The 18975-nt window shown below is 45.9% G+C and overlaps 1 protein-coding gene across 1 annotated transcript in view; it reads left to right on the plus strand.

Annotated features, from left to right (window-relative positions):
- The first annotated feature begins 212 nt into the window (after window positions 1–212).
- Slc1a2 (solute carrier family 1 member 2) overlaps window positions 213–18975 on the plus strand; it is a 48193-nt gene continuing 29430 nt past the window's right edge. Inside the window, exons 1-5 of the mRNA XM_027936537.2 lie at window positions 213–348; window positions 2096–2248; window positions 4044–4294; window positions 9127–9292; window positions 14035–14161. Coding sequence (XP_027792338.2) covers window positions 219–348; window positions 2096–2248; window positions 4044–4294; window positions 9127–9292; window positions 14035–14161 — 827 coding nt within the window. The 5' untranslated portion in view covers window positions 213–218. The remainder of the gene's footprint in view (window positions 349–2095; window positions 2249–4043; window positions 4295–9126; window positions 9293–14034; window positions 14162–18975) is intronic.

Below are 18975 nucleotides of genomic sequence, written 5' to 3' on the forward strand. Positions count from 1 at the left end.
TTTGCTGAGGCTGGCTTTGAACTCGAGATCCTCCTGCCTCGGCCTCCTGAGTCACTGGGATCACAGGCGTGTGCCACCACGCCCAGCCTGCATCACTCTTGTTTTTATATGCCCAGCTGTGCCTGGGGGAGACCCCTTTACCTGAGCCTCTGAAGCTGCACAGGGAGGTGCCCGCTGACTGCACTCACCACCGTCCCTTCTGTTGCAGTGCCAACAATATGCCCAAGCAGGTGGAAGTACGGATGCTTGACAGCCACCTCAGCTCAGAGGAGCCGAAGCACCGATCTCTGTGCCTGCGCTTGTGTGACAAGCTGGGGAAGAATCTCCTGCTCACACTGACGGTGTTCGGTAGGTGCCAGATGCCATGTCACTCTCTCTTCTCGGGGGCTCTCCTGGCTCTGCAGCCAGCACTCTTACAAGAAAGGGAACCGCGTGCTCTGCCCAAGGCCTGTGGCCTAGGCAAAATCTTTCCCATCACCTACTCTAGCCATTTGTTCTGCTTTGGACTCTAGTAATCCTCAAGTGTCAGGCATAGGCTTGTCCTATGGGTGTGTTAGCACGCAGATTCCCAGGCTACACTCATGGAGACCATCTGAAGTGAGGCCCTAGACTCTGCACCTTAGCAAACCTTCTAGGCGATTCCAAAGAAGGTGGTCAGTGGATCACATTACCTGCATCAAGGCCAATGGCTGCAGGAAACCCCACTAGAAGGGCTCCCAGGCGCCTTCTGCAGATCATTAACTTAGGTTCACTGGGCACGTCAGCCAATGAGAGCAGCGTGCAAGAAGCACATGGTGAAGCATTGATCTGCTTCCTCTTCCTCCTGGCTTCAGGCCACGTGCTGGGGTTGTTCTTCTGTGTGGACTGTTGCTAAAATCTTGGTCTTCAGGTTTCCAACCAGGGTTTTTTAAAAATGGGGATAAATGGCAGTTTCTTGCAGTGACAGCCACATCATTTCCCTTTGAAATCCCTCCCTTGTTCTCCAGCCCTCACTTAGCAACACAGAGAGGCGATGATGGCTCATCCTCCCCACCCCTCACACCCACCCACACACCCTCCATCTGTGGCCCAGCCTGTGAGCCAGTCATCCTGGATGCCAGTGGACCAGGGTCAGGATGCAGAATTTGGCTCATTTCACTTAATAATAGGAAAACCATAAGTGTGGTTGGATTTTCCAAGGGTTTCCCTCCATGTAAGCAGATCTCATTCATCCTAGGACTTCAAGTTGGACAGTACCATTTCCACCTGTAGAAGAAAACGTGACCAGGCCTTCAGCCTCATTGCTCTGCCCACATTCTGGAATTTACTCCCAAAACCTCACACCTGGAAATGCCTCCCCTCCCTTCCATCCTGAGGTGCTGTGACCTCACTTGTGGGTTCCACAGCAGTGTGTAGGGCTGGCCACCCTTGTCAGGGGTCTGAAGTTTTGCTTGGGGGGATCTGTGGGTTTGTGAGGCTAAAGCCTCCTGCCAGCATCTCTGCTGGATGGGGTTCCTCCCACAGTCTATATTTTCAGTGTCCTTGAGCTCCCATAAGACCAGCAAGTTCAAGGATCAAGTAAAAGGGCAAACATGGAGGGTGAGCTATGGGGAAGTTATTGGAAGCCCCCTGCCCCCCACCCGCTGCCCCACCAGAGGACAAAAAAGGAATGCATAGTATTTTGGTCAGTCATGTTCATCTTATCTGGCCTTTGGTTAAGAAGGAAGACACATGCTTCGTGCCAAGTTGTGTGGCCAGACCTGGGCTGGGAGGAGAAGCCATATGGGGCACTGTGAGTTGTTTCTATTCATGAACAGTCAATATCTTCAAAGATGGTGGAACCAGGTCTTTTTTTTTTAGCTTGCATCAAGCCTTGAGAAGGCTCTCCTGCCTCTCCTGGAGCTGCCTGTGGGAACAGTTAGCGCTCCCCAAGGGTCTCTTGCTAATTGTCAAAATTAACTTCACTTACCTTGTGCTTTTATTACATTTTATTCATCTTCTAATAGGGCGGAGCATGAGAACGTTGAGTAGCATTGAAGTAAGTCCTAGAACTATTTATTTGACCGTGGCAAACAATAAACCCAGACTGTCCCCTTCCTCCTTTCCTTCCTCCCAGGTGTCATCCTGGGGGCAGTGTGTGGAGGGCTGCTTCGCCTGGTGTCTCCCATCCACCCCGATGTGGTCATGTTGATAGCCTTCCCAGGGGATATCCTCATGAGGATGCTAAAGATGCTCATTCTCCCTCTCATCATCTCCAGCTTAATCACAGGTAAGCCCCTCTCCCTATTGATGGACAATGGAGATTTTGAATTGACTGAAGAATCGCAGTTTGGTTGAGTGAGCAAATGCCTGTGTCATTTCACTTTAGAGCCTCCTTTTCCCAGTCTCTAAAATGGAGATAAGCAATCCTAAAAAAAGAGAGCGCTTGCTCTTTGTGTTGGTGGACCCATCTTTCCCTGTAACAAGACAAGAAGGAAACAACTGCGTGTTCAAAGGGGTGATATCTCTAGTGATTTTAAGTCTTGACATGCACTTTTCTCAATTTTCTAAATTGCGTTTTGTTCAGAAACTGATAAAAGTGAGGGATGGGAAAGGACACTGTATTATTTAACTTGGCATGGACGAAGGTGCGCATTAAAAATAAATGAAATGCTAGATATGAAAGCCCTTTGAGTTTCTCAGAACAAAGATATCCTTAATGGATGTCATCATGGTTGCTTTTTGTTTTTGTCTAAAAGAATTCATGACTTTATTTGAGAGAATTATTTTCCCCCCTCCGTGGGCTTATACTGATTGTTTCCTCCTGCCACGTCCTGTTGTTCAAGCAGGGAATATGTTAGTGTTTAAGACTTGCTCTGAGTGAGGGTGGGCAACTGGGCCTTCATCCAGGTGACCTTGAGGAGTTGCCCTTCTTTCTGGACTGTGCGCCTTACGAAGGGAATGAGGCTCCAGCAGCTCCAAGAGATTCAGATGCTAAGCCAGTCTTGCAGCGGGTTGACCAGTGAGCCCACTGGGCAGGAGGGCTGGGGTTTGGGATTGCATGCTCAGAAGCTAGCCAGGGTCTCATCATTCAGCCCTGGATTAAGTGAATCTGTTTTTTACCTCCAATGTTTTCCAACAAACCAAGAAAATTATTTAAAAAAAAAAATGTTCTCTGCTAACAGATGACCAGCCTGGTAAGGAAACCTGGCCTCCATCGCCCAGAATTGGACTGTAGGTTGTAAAGAGAAGTAGGTCGTATGTGGGTCAACTCAATTCAGAGAAGTTCGCATCAGTGACTTCCTCACCCACAGCAAAAAGAACGGATCCCCCGAAAAGGGCTCCATCCTCTGCCTAGCAAAAGCAGGAACTGAAACCAGGAAATGGACAGTTTGAAGAAACAACTAGAAAAAAACCCAGTGAAGGCTGGAGTTTTTGTGACTGGCTTGGAATTTTCTCTCACCTCCCTTCGTAGAGCTGAGGGCCACAGCTGGTGGCTGCTTTGCCAAATGCTCTTCAAGTCCCACGAGGCTGGGGGATGAGGACCATCAGCCTGCACCTCAGGGAGATGAGAGAGCTGTGCTCAATCCCTGTTCTCCTCTCTGTGTCGATGGCCAGTAATGTATTCAAAAGACACTTCGAGTATAGCATGGGTCGACCAACTTCTTATTTTCCTAAATAAGGACCTTAAATAATAATAAAGTGAAACACTGGCAGGTACCAGCACCATCACTCTACAGAAAGTACCTTAAAGCCACAGAGTAGAAAGGGCAGAGTGTCAGAATTTTAGATGGAATAGATTCAACTTTAACTCACTACTGTAGACCAATAAACATGTCGTGACCGGCCACTTGCAAACTCTGAACTGTATGATCCCTTACTCTCTCCAGTTCTCCAAGAATCTCAAAAATATCCTTGGAAAATAGAATTGTAAATTGTAGGCTAGGTCAGATGTTTAGTGGTTGGGGTGTAGTTGACCCCTGATGCGTATGAGTAACGGGGAGCCAAGGCTTAGAGACGTGCAGACGTGTAGCCTTAGCAGAAGCCTGGCAGCATTAATCCTTCTGGATTTCTTTTCCTCCCAGGGTTGTCGGGCCTGGATGCTAAAGCTAGCGGACGCTTAGGCACGAGGGCCATGGTGTACTACATGTCCACAACCATCATCGCCGCCGTGCTGGGGGTCATCCTGGTCTTGGCCATCCACCCTGGCAATCCCAAACTCAAGAAGCAGCTGGGGCCGGGGAAGAAGAACGACGAGGTGTCCAGCCTGGACGCCTTCCTGGATCTTATTCGAAATCTCTTCCCAGAAAACCTGGTCCAAGCCTGTTTCCAACAGGTAACCTGAGGTTCTGATTTTCTCTCTTCTCCAAACTTCTGAGTTATCAAGGAATGTCGAGAGAGGCCATTTCCAATGAACCAACTCTGGGTAGCAATTTTCTTAATATTTAATTATCTCTCTCCAGGCCCAGGGATTGGATGAAGTGGTCTGGGGCAGGATTTGGGATTGGAGTCTCATGTTTTTGTTTTTTTTTTTTTTAACCTTCCCTTTTCTCCTGCTCTCTTAGTGTGTGTGTGTGTATGTTGGTTTCTTCTTTTGTCTCTTCCTTTCTTTTCTGCTCCTATCTCCGAATTGTGCCTGACATATTTTAATCAGTCTTGTTTACAACCCTCTGAAGCTTAGTAGTTCTCAATCTTGGCAGTATAACAAAACCCCGTGTGGCACTTTAAAAAAAGTTCAACTACCCTGCAAAATCAGAATTTTAAATCCATCTTTAAGATAGATGGGTGGCTCGGGTATTTTTTTTAAAGCTGTGGAAATAGCACATGTATGGATTGTGAAAAGTTTAAACAGTATAAGAGGGAGATAAAATAAAAACTAGAAGGTCCCTTCCCCCACTCTAGAGCCACTTAGGTTGAAATTTGTTTCTTTCCATATATATATATATATATATATATATATATTTTTTTTTTTTTGGCCACATATGCATGTGTGCCTGCACTTAGAAGTTCAACCCAAGTGCAGTGTGTTACATGCACCTCTTTCTTTTTCACAATTGTATAATATTTCTATGGTGTAAGTTCCTAGAAGTGAAAATGCGCTGCCAGAAATCTTGGTACTTCGAATTGGCTGGATATTGCAAAGTAACCTTACAGAAAAGGGTTGAACTATGTATTCCTGCTGACAGCACACATGAATTTTTTTTTAAAAAACTGTGACTTTTAAAAACAGTTGATTCTGCCAAGTAGAACCACTGAATAACCACTGAATCAGCTGCCTAGACTCTACTGGCTTATTTTCTGTCCCCAAGGCCAGTTAGAACTTACCGGAGTTCCCAGCAGCCCAGGGAGGGGCGAGGTGACAGCCATTGAGCCTCTGTCAACCATTTCCAGGGAATCACAAAAGAAGGAACTTAGGAGACAGAAGGGAAGTCTGTGTCCCCAGTTGACCCCAAGATGCAGTTGCCAACCTCTGCTGAATCCAGAACACATGTGTTCTCTGATCTTAGATGCTATTTTACAAAGAAATGATAAATATTTGAGTGACAGATATGCCCACTATCTTGACTTGATCATTATACAGTGTGTACATATATTAAAACATCACATTGTAGCCCATAAATATTATAATAATTATGTTAACTAAAAACAAAGTAAAACTAAAAAAATGCTAGTTTGGTAGTACATGCAGCATGGACCTGTATCCGAGGAAATCATTCCAAGAGGAGAAGTATAATGGGAACCACTAGAATTAGACTGGAGAAGAGGGTGCTTTCTGTGCCCACCCCCCACCCCCCGCCATTGTGTCATGTGCTTGCCCAGCCGCCAGCCAGCTTAGAAAGATGAAATTACTTGCTTTGGAGTGACAGACGCAATTGGCTGCCAAGTCTATTCTTAAGATTTTGGAAGGAGCCCTCTGGAACTTCTGGAACTGTGACTCCTGGGAGCTGAGCTAGGAGGAGACTCTGGAGGGTCGGAGTGTGGGAGGCCCTGGGAAGGACAGAGCTGGGCCTCCCTCCCTCCTGTGCCTGCTGCTGTGCCTCCAGATGCACTTCCTCTCAGTCTGGAAGGCAGGCCCACGAAGCAGTCAAGCCCTTGGAGCTGTGGTTCCTATCTTAAAATGAATTTCTGTGATGTCCGCTGGGTTCATATTCAGGGACCTCTCTGTCTTTGCAGATAGCTGTCCATGGCAAAGGCCACCGTCTGTGACCCTGAAATAGAGGAATGCACTATTCTCTGCCTCACCCTGGCTTGGTCCTACCCTCCAGTGACCAAAGTCATATGAGAACTGAGCTTTAGTCTCTAACTCAACCCAGGATTAGAGTTCCTTTCTGTTGGGACGACCTGAGGAATAATAGTGTAGACTCCTTTACCTCATGGAGCAGATTCCTTTAGCCTGAGTAGGAGGAGGGCCTTGGAGGAGAGGAGGCCATTCTTATACAGCAACATGGCCTTGCAGAGAGATGGGGCAGGAGAGGCCCCTCTGTGCCCATGAGTCACAGCAGGAGTGGTGTGATATGCCGGTCTCCAGTGGAGCAGGCTTCCTGATCAGAGAAACAGAGACTAAAGAGGAAGAAAGGGAGCTGTCCCGAGCGAAGGCTGCCTTACCCAAGGACCTGGCTCGCTGGAGTCAGGCCCTGGGTCTCTGAGAGCAGGGAGGCTTCTGGCTTGGTGTTTAGGACTGACCGGACCAAGGTGAGGTTTCCAAGGGAGCAACTGGCTGTGACGTGTAGCCTGACAGCACAGCTCCAGTCCAGCAAGAGGCCACGCAGGATCTTTTCTTCCAGGGAACTCAGCCAATGCCTGTGGGCCCTCTGCTCAGCATCAGATGCCCCAGGAATGAGAGAGGAGGGCGCAGCTCCAGGGCTTATGCATATCCAGGGGGAGGGAGAGAGCCCCAAACACGTGTCAGGTGAATACACAGGATAGGTGCCTTCTGAGGGCCGGATGACGTGGGCTGAGTAGTCACTAGGGGAGATATTTGAACTGAACCGATAGGAAATCAGAATGAGCTGGGCCTGTGGGAGGCTGGGAAGAGAGCCTTCCGAGCTGAGGCAGAGGCCAGTGGGTGGTGTTTAGAAAGGAGAAGGGAGGCCAGCGTGAGGCCACTGTGTAGGGAAAGAGCAGGAGAAAGCCCAGCACAGGGGGACCTGTAGGCCAAAGGCAGATGTGGGTTCTTCCAAGAGGGCTTGAGCCAGGGAGGTGACTGGTTTTCTATTTAAAATCACAAGAAGAATAAAATAATGAATCTGGCAGATATGGAACTATAGGCAGCTATAACCGTAGATGGTAGGTAGACAAGAAGGAAGGTGAGTGAGTGAGTCAGGAGGGGTGTGTGTGTGTGTGTGTGTGTGTGTGTATATACTGGGGATTGGACCCAGGCACTTTACCTCTATACTACACTCCCAGTCTTTTTTTTTTTTTTTTTTTTGAGACAGAGTCCCACTAACTTTCTGAGGCTGGCCTTGAACCTGGGATCTTCCTTCCCCAGCCTCCCGAGTTGCTGGAATTCAAGGCGTGCACTGCCACACCCGGTGATTCTGCAGCTCTTAAGCTGGGAGGTGAGGGTGACCTGGACTCAGGTCGACTAGAGCTGGCACCCATGTGGGGTTGTCCACCCCAGACAGGCTCTGTGTCTCCGGGACTCAGGCAGAGGATTAGGCCTGTGTTTCAGTGTTCCCGTGTCCTCAACTTCAACTTCAGTTCCTGGCCTGTCTATTTGGAAGCTGGATTTTGGAGTCAAGCATAATACCTTTTGACCCTTGCTTCTGTCACTAACTAGCAATCTGCTCTGGGGTTGGCCACTGACAGGGGCAGTAGGTGTCAAACCTGGAGCGCCTGGCCTTCTACCTGATCCCTGCAGCCACCGTATGCTGGGCCAATGACCATGGCTGCCTCTAACACGAGCCGTGGCTTCCTTTTGCCTCCTCAAGATAGGCTGTCAGTTTTCTTTCCTGGGAGCCTGATTCCGCTCTGTGGAGGCTTCCCCTCTGACCAGTCCTGTGTCTCTCTTTCCTACCACCATCTCCCGGAGCAAGGGGCCAGCAGGCTGCCTCTTCTCTCCTTGCACAGCCTGTCCCTGCCCTAGCGCCTGGGCCAGGCTGAGAACAGAGTACCCGACTCATCTCAGAGAATGCTGGCCTCCCTCTCTCCCATTTTTATCATCTGGTCAACTCAGCGCTGCCGCGCCCAGCGGCAGGAGGATTGGGTCCGCCTAGTCTAACGTGCAGCACAGGTAGAAGGAGCAACCTCAATGATGGTCAGGCCATTTGAGCTGAAGTCCCAGTTCTGCTAGTGACGATGACGTCTGAAGATCACTTGGCTTCTCCATGCGTCCTCTTTCATATCTATTCAGGTTCAGCCATCTGTCACCTTCTGCATGCCAGCTCTGACATTCTAGGATTCTGCCTGAGTTCTATTTTAATATCCTTGGAGGTGGTGCTTTTGGGGGCTCAGATGTGAGTTTTCACAGCGGTCTGTGTGCAAGGTGCCTGACACCTTTAAAAATAGGGCCGCTGCCCGGATATCGAGGAACGGCATGGGAGGTTCCTTGGGGGCCATCTGCGTGTAGTGACGTAGGGAGCACTGAGCTAAGGACAGTGGCTGGTACTGCCCAGAAAGAGCAGGTTTTCTTTCACCGAACACTACATTCAAAATACAAGCACATGCTCCTGCCATGGTGGCTGCGGGCAGCTGTCACACCTGGGGTCCTGATGGACACCCTGGTTCTGGAAGGAATCCAAAGTGAGAGTTGGCTTTTGATGACTGTCTGACAGGCAGGGAGAACCACCTCGCTGGGTCTCCAGCTGGACATTTGATGTTGTCCCTGAGGCCCAGAGGTGCAATCATGGTAAAGAAAGACACCCATCCCCGACTTTCAGCTTGCGTTCTGTCGCACAGGACAAGCTAATTAACCAATCCTGTAATTATCTTGAGATAAAGACAGTTGTATCTCACGGTATGTGTGTAATAAAATATCATTTCTTAAATACAAACATATAAAATAGTCTCCAATTCTCATAACCTTGTTTTGGCATTTCTTCATTATTTTTAACATAAGGGACCCTTAAAATATATGAGTGGCGGGGCTTTTTGTGACCTTTCAGATCAAGTCTTATCTGTGTGCTTTTTTTGTTTTGTTTTGTTTTGTTTTTTTTGTTCCTCCATTAGATTCAAACAGTGACAAAGAAAGTCCTGGTGGCACCTGAGTCAGAGGAGACCAATGCAACCAACGCTGTTGTCTCCCTGTTGAACGAGACTGTAATGGAGGCTCCCGAGGAAACTCAGATGGTTATCAAAAAGGGCCTGGAGTTCAAGGATGGGATGAATGTCTTAGGTAGGCAAACTGATTATGGGGGGGTTCCTGGCCCAGGGAGGCACCTCTGCCCGCTGGACGCAGCCTTTCCTGCAGTTCAACCTCCTCCTCTCAGCAGCTCCACCTCCCTCACACCTTTTCAGAAAATTAACTCTGCTGACCTCTAGGTGGAGCAGGAGGCTCTCTCTGGGGAGCAACCTGAGTTTCTCTGAAGCTGATAAGAGCAAGGGGAACCGGGCTAGCAGTCAGGTATGGGAAAGAGGAGGGGGCTGACATTCACCGGGCACATTCCCTGCCTCTCTGATGTTGGCAAGTGATCTTATCCGAATCTCCATGTTATTCCGTGACACATGCATTTCTTTTGCTGCCTAAGTGTTGTTTGGTGCTGCCTGTCTGTACCAGTGCTGTGCTAGACAAGGTGTCCTCCCGTCTGTAAACAAATGCAAAGCTACCAATATCTTGGAGTATTGGAGTAGGGCCCCAGGGGCTTTGCAGATGGTCTGTTTAACTTTCTGGGATTCCAGGGAGCGCTTACCGCCAGCCAGGTGCCTTCTTAGCATTCCACCCCGGGAGTTCTTTGCTGCTGGCCAGACCTGGGTTTGGACCCTTTGTGGACCGGTCACTAGTTCTCTGACTTGGCACAAGTAGCTCCACTTTTCTGAGCCTCTGTTGTAAAATGGAGATGGGATTGTCATCTCCTTTGTGGATCCTTGTCAGGGTCACATGAGATTGTATATATAATACACAATAGTGCCTGCATGTGCTCCATTCAGATGGACTATGATCATTAATAAAAGTGGCTGAAGCCGGGTGTGGAGGCACACACTTGTGATCCTAGCAGTTTGGGAAGCTGAGGCAGGAGGATAGCAAGTTCAAAGCCAGCTTCAACAACTTAGTGAGGCCCTAGCAACTTAGTGGGACCCTGTCTGTAAATAAAAAATAACAAGGACTGGGGGTGTAGCTCAGTGGTAAAGCACCCCGGGTTAAACTCCCAGTACCACAACCCCTATAAGTGGCTAAAGAGCTGGGGAGCTCAATCAAATGCACCCCCACAGAGATCTCCCTCACGTTGGTCGTTACACTTTGACCAGTTTACTCTGCACTCCCCCACATTATGGGGGCATGCTCCCCTTCATAATCTCCACCCACCACTAGAATGGAGTCCCTAAGACAAGAAAGAGGAACATTTATTCATAAGAGAAATGGGGAATCTGGTTTTCTGAGCCAGATCTTCCAAACGACACTTTGAAGAACTCAGCTGAGAGCATGTTAGATCTCAGCTATCTAAGGGGGCAAATGCTCCGTCTCCTTGGTTGGGTTGCCAAGTTGAAATACAGGGTACTCAATTAAATTTGAATTTTAGATAAATAATAAGTAACTTTAAAATGTAAGTATGTCCCAAATATTGCAGGGGATGTACAAATACCAAACAACAACAACAAAAAGTCACTGTGTATCTGACATTCAGAATGTAATTGGGGGGTCCCGTTTTTATTCTAACTCTTCTAACTTTGATATCCCTACTGCTCACCAATCAAGACTATTGAAAGGTAGTGCGAGCAGGACTTCCCAGTTACTGAGAAATGGAAGTGGGATCTCTTTTATTTGGCCTGGCAGATAGCAGGTTGGGTAAGTGATTGAGGGAACAGATAAGCTGACTAGGTTGCCAGGCAACAGGAATATCAATAAACATTGTTGATCATCAGTGGGAGGGGAGGGGTGGAAGGAGAGAGGAGAAAGTGGGAGAGTTCTGAGAAGGAGGCTTTGCAAATATCCTTGGCCTGTGAGCAGCTTCCTCCAACTGCCCAGATATCCATGGCCCTTTCAGGACCTTCCCAGTGCCCCCTGGTTTCTTCTGACAGGTCATAACTGGAGACCTAACTCTTTAAAAAAAAAAAAAAATTTCAGTAGTAGGTGAACACAATATCTTTATTTCATTTTTATGTGGTGCTGAGGATGGAACCCAGTGCCTCATACGTGCTAGGCGAGCACTGTACCACTGAGTCACAACCCTAGCCCCAAGACCCAAATCTTTGTCACAGTGTCTGCCCCCAACTCTGGAGAAGGTGGGGGTCCTGAATAACGAGGGGTCAAGGTTTTGGAGTGAATCATTCAGAGTCTTGGTGGAAAGTCACATGACCTTTGGCTGCGCTGGGGAGTTTCAACACAACTTGCAACCCTCCCAACCCCAGTGACCGCGCATCTAAGAGGGCTTTGTTCAAGTGAAACTCGCCAGTCCCAGTGAGTGATTTCAATTAGGCAATGTTTACCCAGGGAAACGACAAGTTGTATATGGGTTTCCATCCAAGTGCAGATCAAGGCTCTGGAAGCCAAAGGAAGTTAGGCTATTGAGAAACTTCCCATGTACCAATCATGGTCGAAATAAGGTTCTTTCCATGATCTTCCAGGGGTGGAGATGGAGCCTTTTTTGGTTTGGTTTTGTTTTTCCGTCTTTCTGCTCTTTGGCTTTGGAAAGTCCCAAGGATCCAACACATCAATAAATGAAGATACAGCCCTGGCTCTGCCTCACACTCCTTTAAGGACCTGCTTCTCTCCTTTAAAAACAAAACAAAAAAAAAAATCTGAGCTCCATCTTAATCCCAACTGCTTAAATCAACTCCAATAGCTCTTTTTAAAATCTGTCTTCTGACTCATACATACAGTCCCTGTTCACTGACCCAGGGGGAAGCTTTTTCATTCCAATTCTTCGGGACCTTGAGACCCCATGCATTTTTCTCTTGAAGTTTTCAAATGGCATTAACCAAGTAAAACTGGGTATTCTCGGCCAGAATATCCACAGATTTATTATTTTTCACTCAGAAAACTGCTTTCCCTGGGCTTGAGAGAAGGGTTTAGGAGTAGCCTGAGATTGATCTTATACATTATTTAGAACTAGTCTGCTGGGTTCTGGATCCAATCTTCCCTAAGCCCTTGTCTTTCTTGGGTGAATAACTCACATGTGAAGTCACTAGTTAAACCTTATGGCCAAAAGCTAAAAGTGGAGATATTAAATGTTAAACATTAGCAATTTAGAAAGCATAAGAGTTGGATTCTTTTTGCTGGAGAGAGAGAGAGAGAGAGAGAGAGAGAGAGAGAGAGAGAGAGAGATTGATTCCCACAAAGGTTAGCTAAACAATTTGGGTAGAGATGTGCTTTTTACAGGTTGCGGTGACTAGGGAAAGCATGGAGTCCGAGATTCAATGACAGAAATTGACTAAGAAAGTCAAGTTATAATGCTATAATTTACCTGACATAGGTCAGAATTCCAAGCATAACTGCACACAATAGGAAACTGGATATAATGGGGAGAGACTGGAAATAAGGGCTGCCAAACTGGGACAGGGTTGGTGTGGAGATAGAGAATAGAGGGAAGGGGGTAGAAGATGGACCATGCTTCATGGTCAGGGTCAAAACCACAGGACAAGCAAAGCCTGTACCAAAGGTATAACAAGATTTATACATAGTTCACGCAAATAGTCAGAAATAGCCCCCAAACTGAGAATAATGAGTCAGAGGTTGGGGAACCCATAGCAATTGGCAATCAGAAATCCAGATCAGCCTCAGGAGGTACTGGGGATGTCTGTGGGCCATGTGTGTGCCCCAGTCCCACCAGGTTGGGGTGAAATTCTGAGGGGGAGAGTGGAAAGGATTAACTGGAGTGGCAGAGGGAATCTTCTAGGGAGGGAAAACCAGGATCAGCCTTGGAGGAATTAAACTTCAGGGCAGATTCCCAGGACCTCAGGCGCAGGTGATGAGGCAAAAACTAACACAGAAATAAGACCCAAGGTTGAGAGTTGGACTTAGTCCAGGACTTAGTCAATTGCATGCTGACTGACATCAAGAGGGTGGGGACCCAACTTCTCAAATCCTTCCCGCCTGGGATTAGGATTGACCCTGGAGGCTGGCATGGGGCTAAACTAGGATGTGAAGTGAATGGAGGAGAGGGGAGAGGGGCTAGGGACTAGCAAAATCTGACAGTGAAGTCTACATTCAGCCTTTATGATCTTGAAAAAGATAGATAAAAAAGAAGGTATTCTAACCATTTAATCATGAAAATAATTATGACAAATTAGAACATAAATAACAGGTTGAATTCAAACAAGATAAATTGGGGTTTCCCAATTGGCTTTGGATTTCTTATCACTTTCCATTTGAATTTTCAACATTCTTCCTCCTTTTCACGTTAGGTAAAAAGAATAGAAAGAATAGAATATACAAGAATAGAAAAATAATTTTATCTCTAGGGTTTTCCAAGAGTGAAACATGCCAACCATTTATTATGTGGGGAATAAGACCCAAATAATCTAGACATAACCCTAGCAAAGACTTTATTAACTAATTGGTCTCTGCTGTTCCAATATTGGCTGCAAAGTTTGCATGATAATCTCCAAGTCCCAACAAGTCTTTCTTCATTAATCTATGTAATAATGGAATCTGCTTACACGTGGTTTCACAGGATTTCACAAGTGAGGAGGGAAAGAAGAGAGCACTTTTTTTTTTTTAGCTAGAAATGAAAATGAATTAATTTTCTTCAAGGAACTGACACTTAAACTACTTGGAGTTTAACCTGCTGATGTGGAAAGTGTTAAGGAAAGTTGTGATTATCCAGGGAGAAAATACTTTCAGTGTGAAATATGATGGTTTTGTCTCTTGATTCCCAGGGTAAATGGCTCCCTCCCCTACATTGGGAATGGTAAAGACAGAGGGAAAAGAAGCACATGGTTTATAATTTGCCCTTATGTGTAATGTGATTCCCCCAACAGGTCTGATAGGATTTTTCATTGCCTTCGGCATTGCCATGGGGAAGATGGGTGAGCAAGCCAAGCTGATGGTGGAGTTCTTCAACATTTTGAATGAGATTGTAATGAAGTTAGTGATCATGATCATGTGGTAAGTTGTGTGTTCTTTATCGTAGTGGGGAATGCCAAGGCCTAGGGGTCCCCAGAGGATACTGGACCCTCCCTGCAGGAAAGAGTGGGTATGCACTGTCAAGTGGCTTTCTAGAAAGACCTTGAGAAAAGATGGAAATATTTTCTTGAGCTTCCCCTAGAACAGGGGCCAACATATAGTGACCGTGGAGTCAAATCTGATATATCACTTATTTTGTAGGTCTTATAAGCTGAGGATAGGTTTAACTGTTTTAAGTGTCTGTCTTAGTTCAGGCTGCTGTAACAAAGTACTGAGTAGCTCATCCATGACAAAGATTTGTTGTGCAGAGTTCTGGAGGCTGGCAGTCTGAGATCTGGGTGCCAGCATGGTTGGGTTCTGGTGAGGGCCCTCTTCTAGGTTGTAGATGACCAACTTCTCACCGGATCTTCACTTGGTGAAAAGAGAGTTAGAAACCCTCTTATATCCTTTATAAGGACATTCTTTCAGTTCATTCCAGCTGCTATAAAAAATGCCTTAGACTGGGTAAATTATGAAGAATAGAAATCGACTGCTCATAGTTCTATAGATTAGGAAGCCCAAAATTAAGGCATTAACAGCCTTGGTGTCTGGTGAGAGCCTTTTCCTCATAGACGATTCCTTCTATATGTAGAAGGGGCAAGCAGGCCTCCTCAAGCCTTTTTGATAAGGACACTAACCCCCTTCTTGAGGACTCTCCTCCTGAATGGCCCACTTGCCAACACTCTGCATGAGAAATTAAGTTTCAATGTATGAATTTTGGGGGGAAACACAAACATTCAAAATGTAGCAGGCACTAACCCCACTTAGTAGAGCTTCACTATTATAATCTAATCACATCCAAACAACCCCCACCGCCTAATATCATCACATTGGCAGCTACAATTTCAACACATGAATGGAGAGGGGCACAAATGTTCAGCTGATTGCAATGCTTAAAAAGCAAAGAAAATCAAAAGAATGGTGTTCCATGACACATGAAAATTATGTGGAATTCACATTCAGTGTCCATAAACAAAGTTTTATTGGAACACAGCCATGCCCATTTGTTTTTACACATTTCCTGTGGCTGCTTGCTTATTATAACAGCAGAGTTTAATAGTTGCCACTGTGACTGTAGATTTCCCCAAAACTAAAGTATATACTGCCTGGCTCTTCACATTAAAAAGTCTGCTGATCCCTACACTGGAAGAAAAAGGAACAAGACTGAAAAACCAACCAGTAATACTACAGATGAACCGTATCAGAGATGTAAGACCAACCCAAGATACCAGAGACAAGGCCTGATCCAAGGATTGTGGAGATTCTGATCCAATATTCTAAACTCCAAAAGTAATGTCTTCCACCCGGGTCACTCGTGATTCGTACAGAAGAGGAAAGAGGCAGTTGTCAGCCATGTGGGCAACAGTGAGGTTGCAGAGGTTGTGCTAAAACCGGACGTGCTCTTAGAAATCTGGTCCCACCCACTGGTTTCCCAACTCTGCTGAGTGTTTACTGAGCAATACTACATAAAGCAGAATAGGCCTCTCGCCTACATATTAGAATCTGCTCTTGTTCCCTAGAATTCACAGCACAAGGTACATCCTTGTTCTAAAGACACAGTTTATATTTCTGAATATGATGCCAACCATGTGGATAATGTATAAAAATTGTGTTCATCTATACCAACATCATTTCTACTGAACCCTTGCAGAAAATAGAATCTTCTAGGCAATCTGATGAGTCAGGGGGATAGAGCATAGTCTCCCTTCTCCTCATGGGTGAAGGGTGGTGTGGATTAAGAAGTTTCCCATTCATTGAAACCAAAACTCTTACAGATTTAACCTCCTTCTCTGGGAGATGAAGGGCCATTGTGAGGCATGATTCCTGACAGCTGTCTGGTTGCCTCATCTAGGTAGTCAGGAGGGTGTTCTACATACGAGGTGCCAATTCTACACATTCTATTCATTCTTTAGCCACCTCATGAGCAGCATCATCATTTGATAATGATGTAGTTGTGAGAAGGCTCTGGGAAAACAGCCAACTACCCTTTAACTGACCCCTCAAGTTAAAATCATCAGAGTTCTTTTGTATTCTTCTCTATGTAATAGTAAAAGTTTGAAATAGTAGCAAAATATAGCATTGAAAAACTAATAATAGTAATTATTAACTTTTAACAGTTGTTAAATTCTTGCTATTTGTTCATTATTATTGTGATTACTGTATATGTATTAACCCATCTATTATTGAGGAAATTATAGTTATTATTGTTAAATCACAGTTAAGATTTACCAAATTCCTGCTATATGCTTGATATAGTTCTATTTATTTTACATGCCTTAACTCACTCATTCCTCACAATAGTAACTAGATACTTAATAGATACATAAATAGATACTTCTTTTAGCCCATTTTCCAGGTGAGAAAACTAAGCACCAAGGTTGACTTTCCCAAGTTCTTTGGAGCTATATGAGCTTCCTAACTCAATTTCTTTCTGTCTTCAGATCAGATTGAATCTGAGATCCTCCTGTTACAGGCTGTGTGAACTTAGGCAGGTTAGACACATTCTAAACCCCAGTATCTTCACTGTAAAATGAGATGATTGTAGAATTCGTGTCATTGGGTTGCTACGAGAATTAGATGAGACTGTGAAACAGTCCTGGAACATTTCCTGTGTGTCAGGAACTATCTGAGTGCTTTGCACAAATTAGTATCAAAATGGTAATTTTGAGATCAGCGTCATTATCATCAATTTGAGCCGTATCTTGCATATTTCTGTGTTCAGGAATTCTCTACAAAGCCTGAAACACCCTTCATTTTGGTGTGATTTTTTTCATATCCTCTTTTTTTCTTTTTTGGAAAATCTGAAAAACTTAAGTAGAAGGTAAAACTCTCATAATCTTCTACTCTGAAAACAAAAAGGAGTAAGTAAAATCTCTATGCACCCTTCTAATTCTTTCTCCCACTTAACCACTGCCTTCCACCAACCGTCCACACTGTTAAAACGAAACTTCTTAGTGATACTTGTTAAGAAAATGAGGAAGGCATTATTCAGGACCATCTTGAGGTCTGGGGACCGTGGCAATGGATGATGCTGTGGGGGAGAGAGAATAGGCTCCACCTCTAGTACAGCTGGGCAAGTGGGGAATTGGGAGCCAAGGAGCAGGCTGGAGGTCAGTGGAGGGAAAATTTCTAAGTGGTCATCAGGAGTGAGAGATTGTGGCTAAACTGACTTAATGGGATTCTGGCTACAGACAGGTCAGGGTGAAGACATCAGCTGGGAGATGGAGGATGAGGAACCTGATCAGATATGCACAGTGATGAGAAGTGAGGATGGGATTCCTGCTAAGTGACTCAGAAGGGCTCTTTCAGGAAGTACAGGGGTGGACCTAGAAGGTGGAGGAGCCCCACTAAGTTTAGTCAGCCCGTCTATTCTCTCATTCAGTACATATCTCTTCTGTCTATCATGGCGAATAAGACAGAGGAAATTCTCTGCCCTCATGAAGCTTACGTTCTAGGGAAAGGAGAGAAGAGAGAACAAACGGAAGCACATAATTCAAATAGTAATAAGTTCTACCAAGACAATAAAGCAGGGATGTGGGATAGAGTGATATGGGGGTGAGGGTGAGGGGCCAGGCAGGGCTCTCCTGAGGGGAAGGCAATGCCATGAAGACCTGAAGAGTGGGAGGGTTTTGAAAATCAGGACAAAGGTCTGCAGTGGCCAGAGTGTGGTCAGTTGGTGAGACAGGGATAGAAGGCAAGGGAGGTGGACAGGCAGATAGATAGTAGGCAGAACAGGAAGACCCTGCAGGCCAGCTGATGGACTGGGGTTTATTTACTTGTGAAACTAAATCCATGGGGTTCCCCCCACCCTTTTTTTTGGAGGGGTGGGGAGGTGGGCAACAACCCTGGAGTCTATATGAACTGAATTTTACTCTTTCCAGATAAAAATTCTAATCTACATGTGGTGACTCTCAACAAAAATTCCTCTTGGGTAACTGAAATAACTATCCTTACCTGGGAAAAAATTGAGGTTTGGAGCTTTTCTGAGCCTGAGTCCAGACAGCACTTTGAATCAACTCTTGGGATGTGGGGTTACCTCTTTATTGATGGTCTCTTTTAATTCTGAATTCTCTTGAGATCCATCCCAAACTGTCACATGGGGGTTGCTACTGGAAACTATGGGACAGAACCAGAGGGAGTTTAGAGCAGGACTGAGAAAGTCCCTTGGCTTACCTCCATTCCCAGAGACTATCCTACCATCTGTCCCAAGCTTGAAAGTCCCAAATTTATCATTTTAGTGGGTTGGACGTCAAAGGTCTTGAGTAAATTGGAGCTAAGGTAAATGGTCTCCAAAGGCTAACCAAGTTCTATTTGCAGTTCCTCATTGGCCGATGAGATGTCTGTTCCTTGAAACAGTGGTTTCCAAACACATCAGGCCAGCTTTAGGTGGTGAGTTTTGGGAACACACACTGTTAAGACAGCCGGGCAGTGGTGACGCAGGTGGCCCATGAGTGCAGACACTGGTAGGTTGAGTGCTGGGGATGAGTTTGTGGAGTGGAGACCACGGGAAGGGGTATCTTTCTGGGCAAGTGGGGAATTGGGAGAACTGAGGTTCTTAGTGGGTAGAGGCTGGAATGGATGTCATAGCAGTAAGAACAAGACTCAGGCCAGCTCTTGATGATTAGTGGCCTTGACACAATGAACAGAACTGAGAATATCACCAGCTGAGGGTGGCATGGGAGTGAATTCACACCTGCAGCTCAGGGCTCATGTCCTTCTAACTTAGAAACAGGCCCAAGAATGACTGGACATCACTT

This window comes from Marmota flaviventris, chromosome 9, assembly GCF_047511675.1.
Source record: "Marmota flaviventris isolate mMarFla1 chromosome 9, mMarFla1.hap1, whole genome shotgun sequence".
In the NCBI taxonomy this organism is placed as follows: Eukaryota; Metazoa; Chordata; class Mammalia; order Rodentia; family Sciuridae; genus Marmota; species Marmota flaviventris.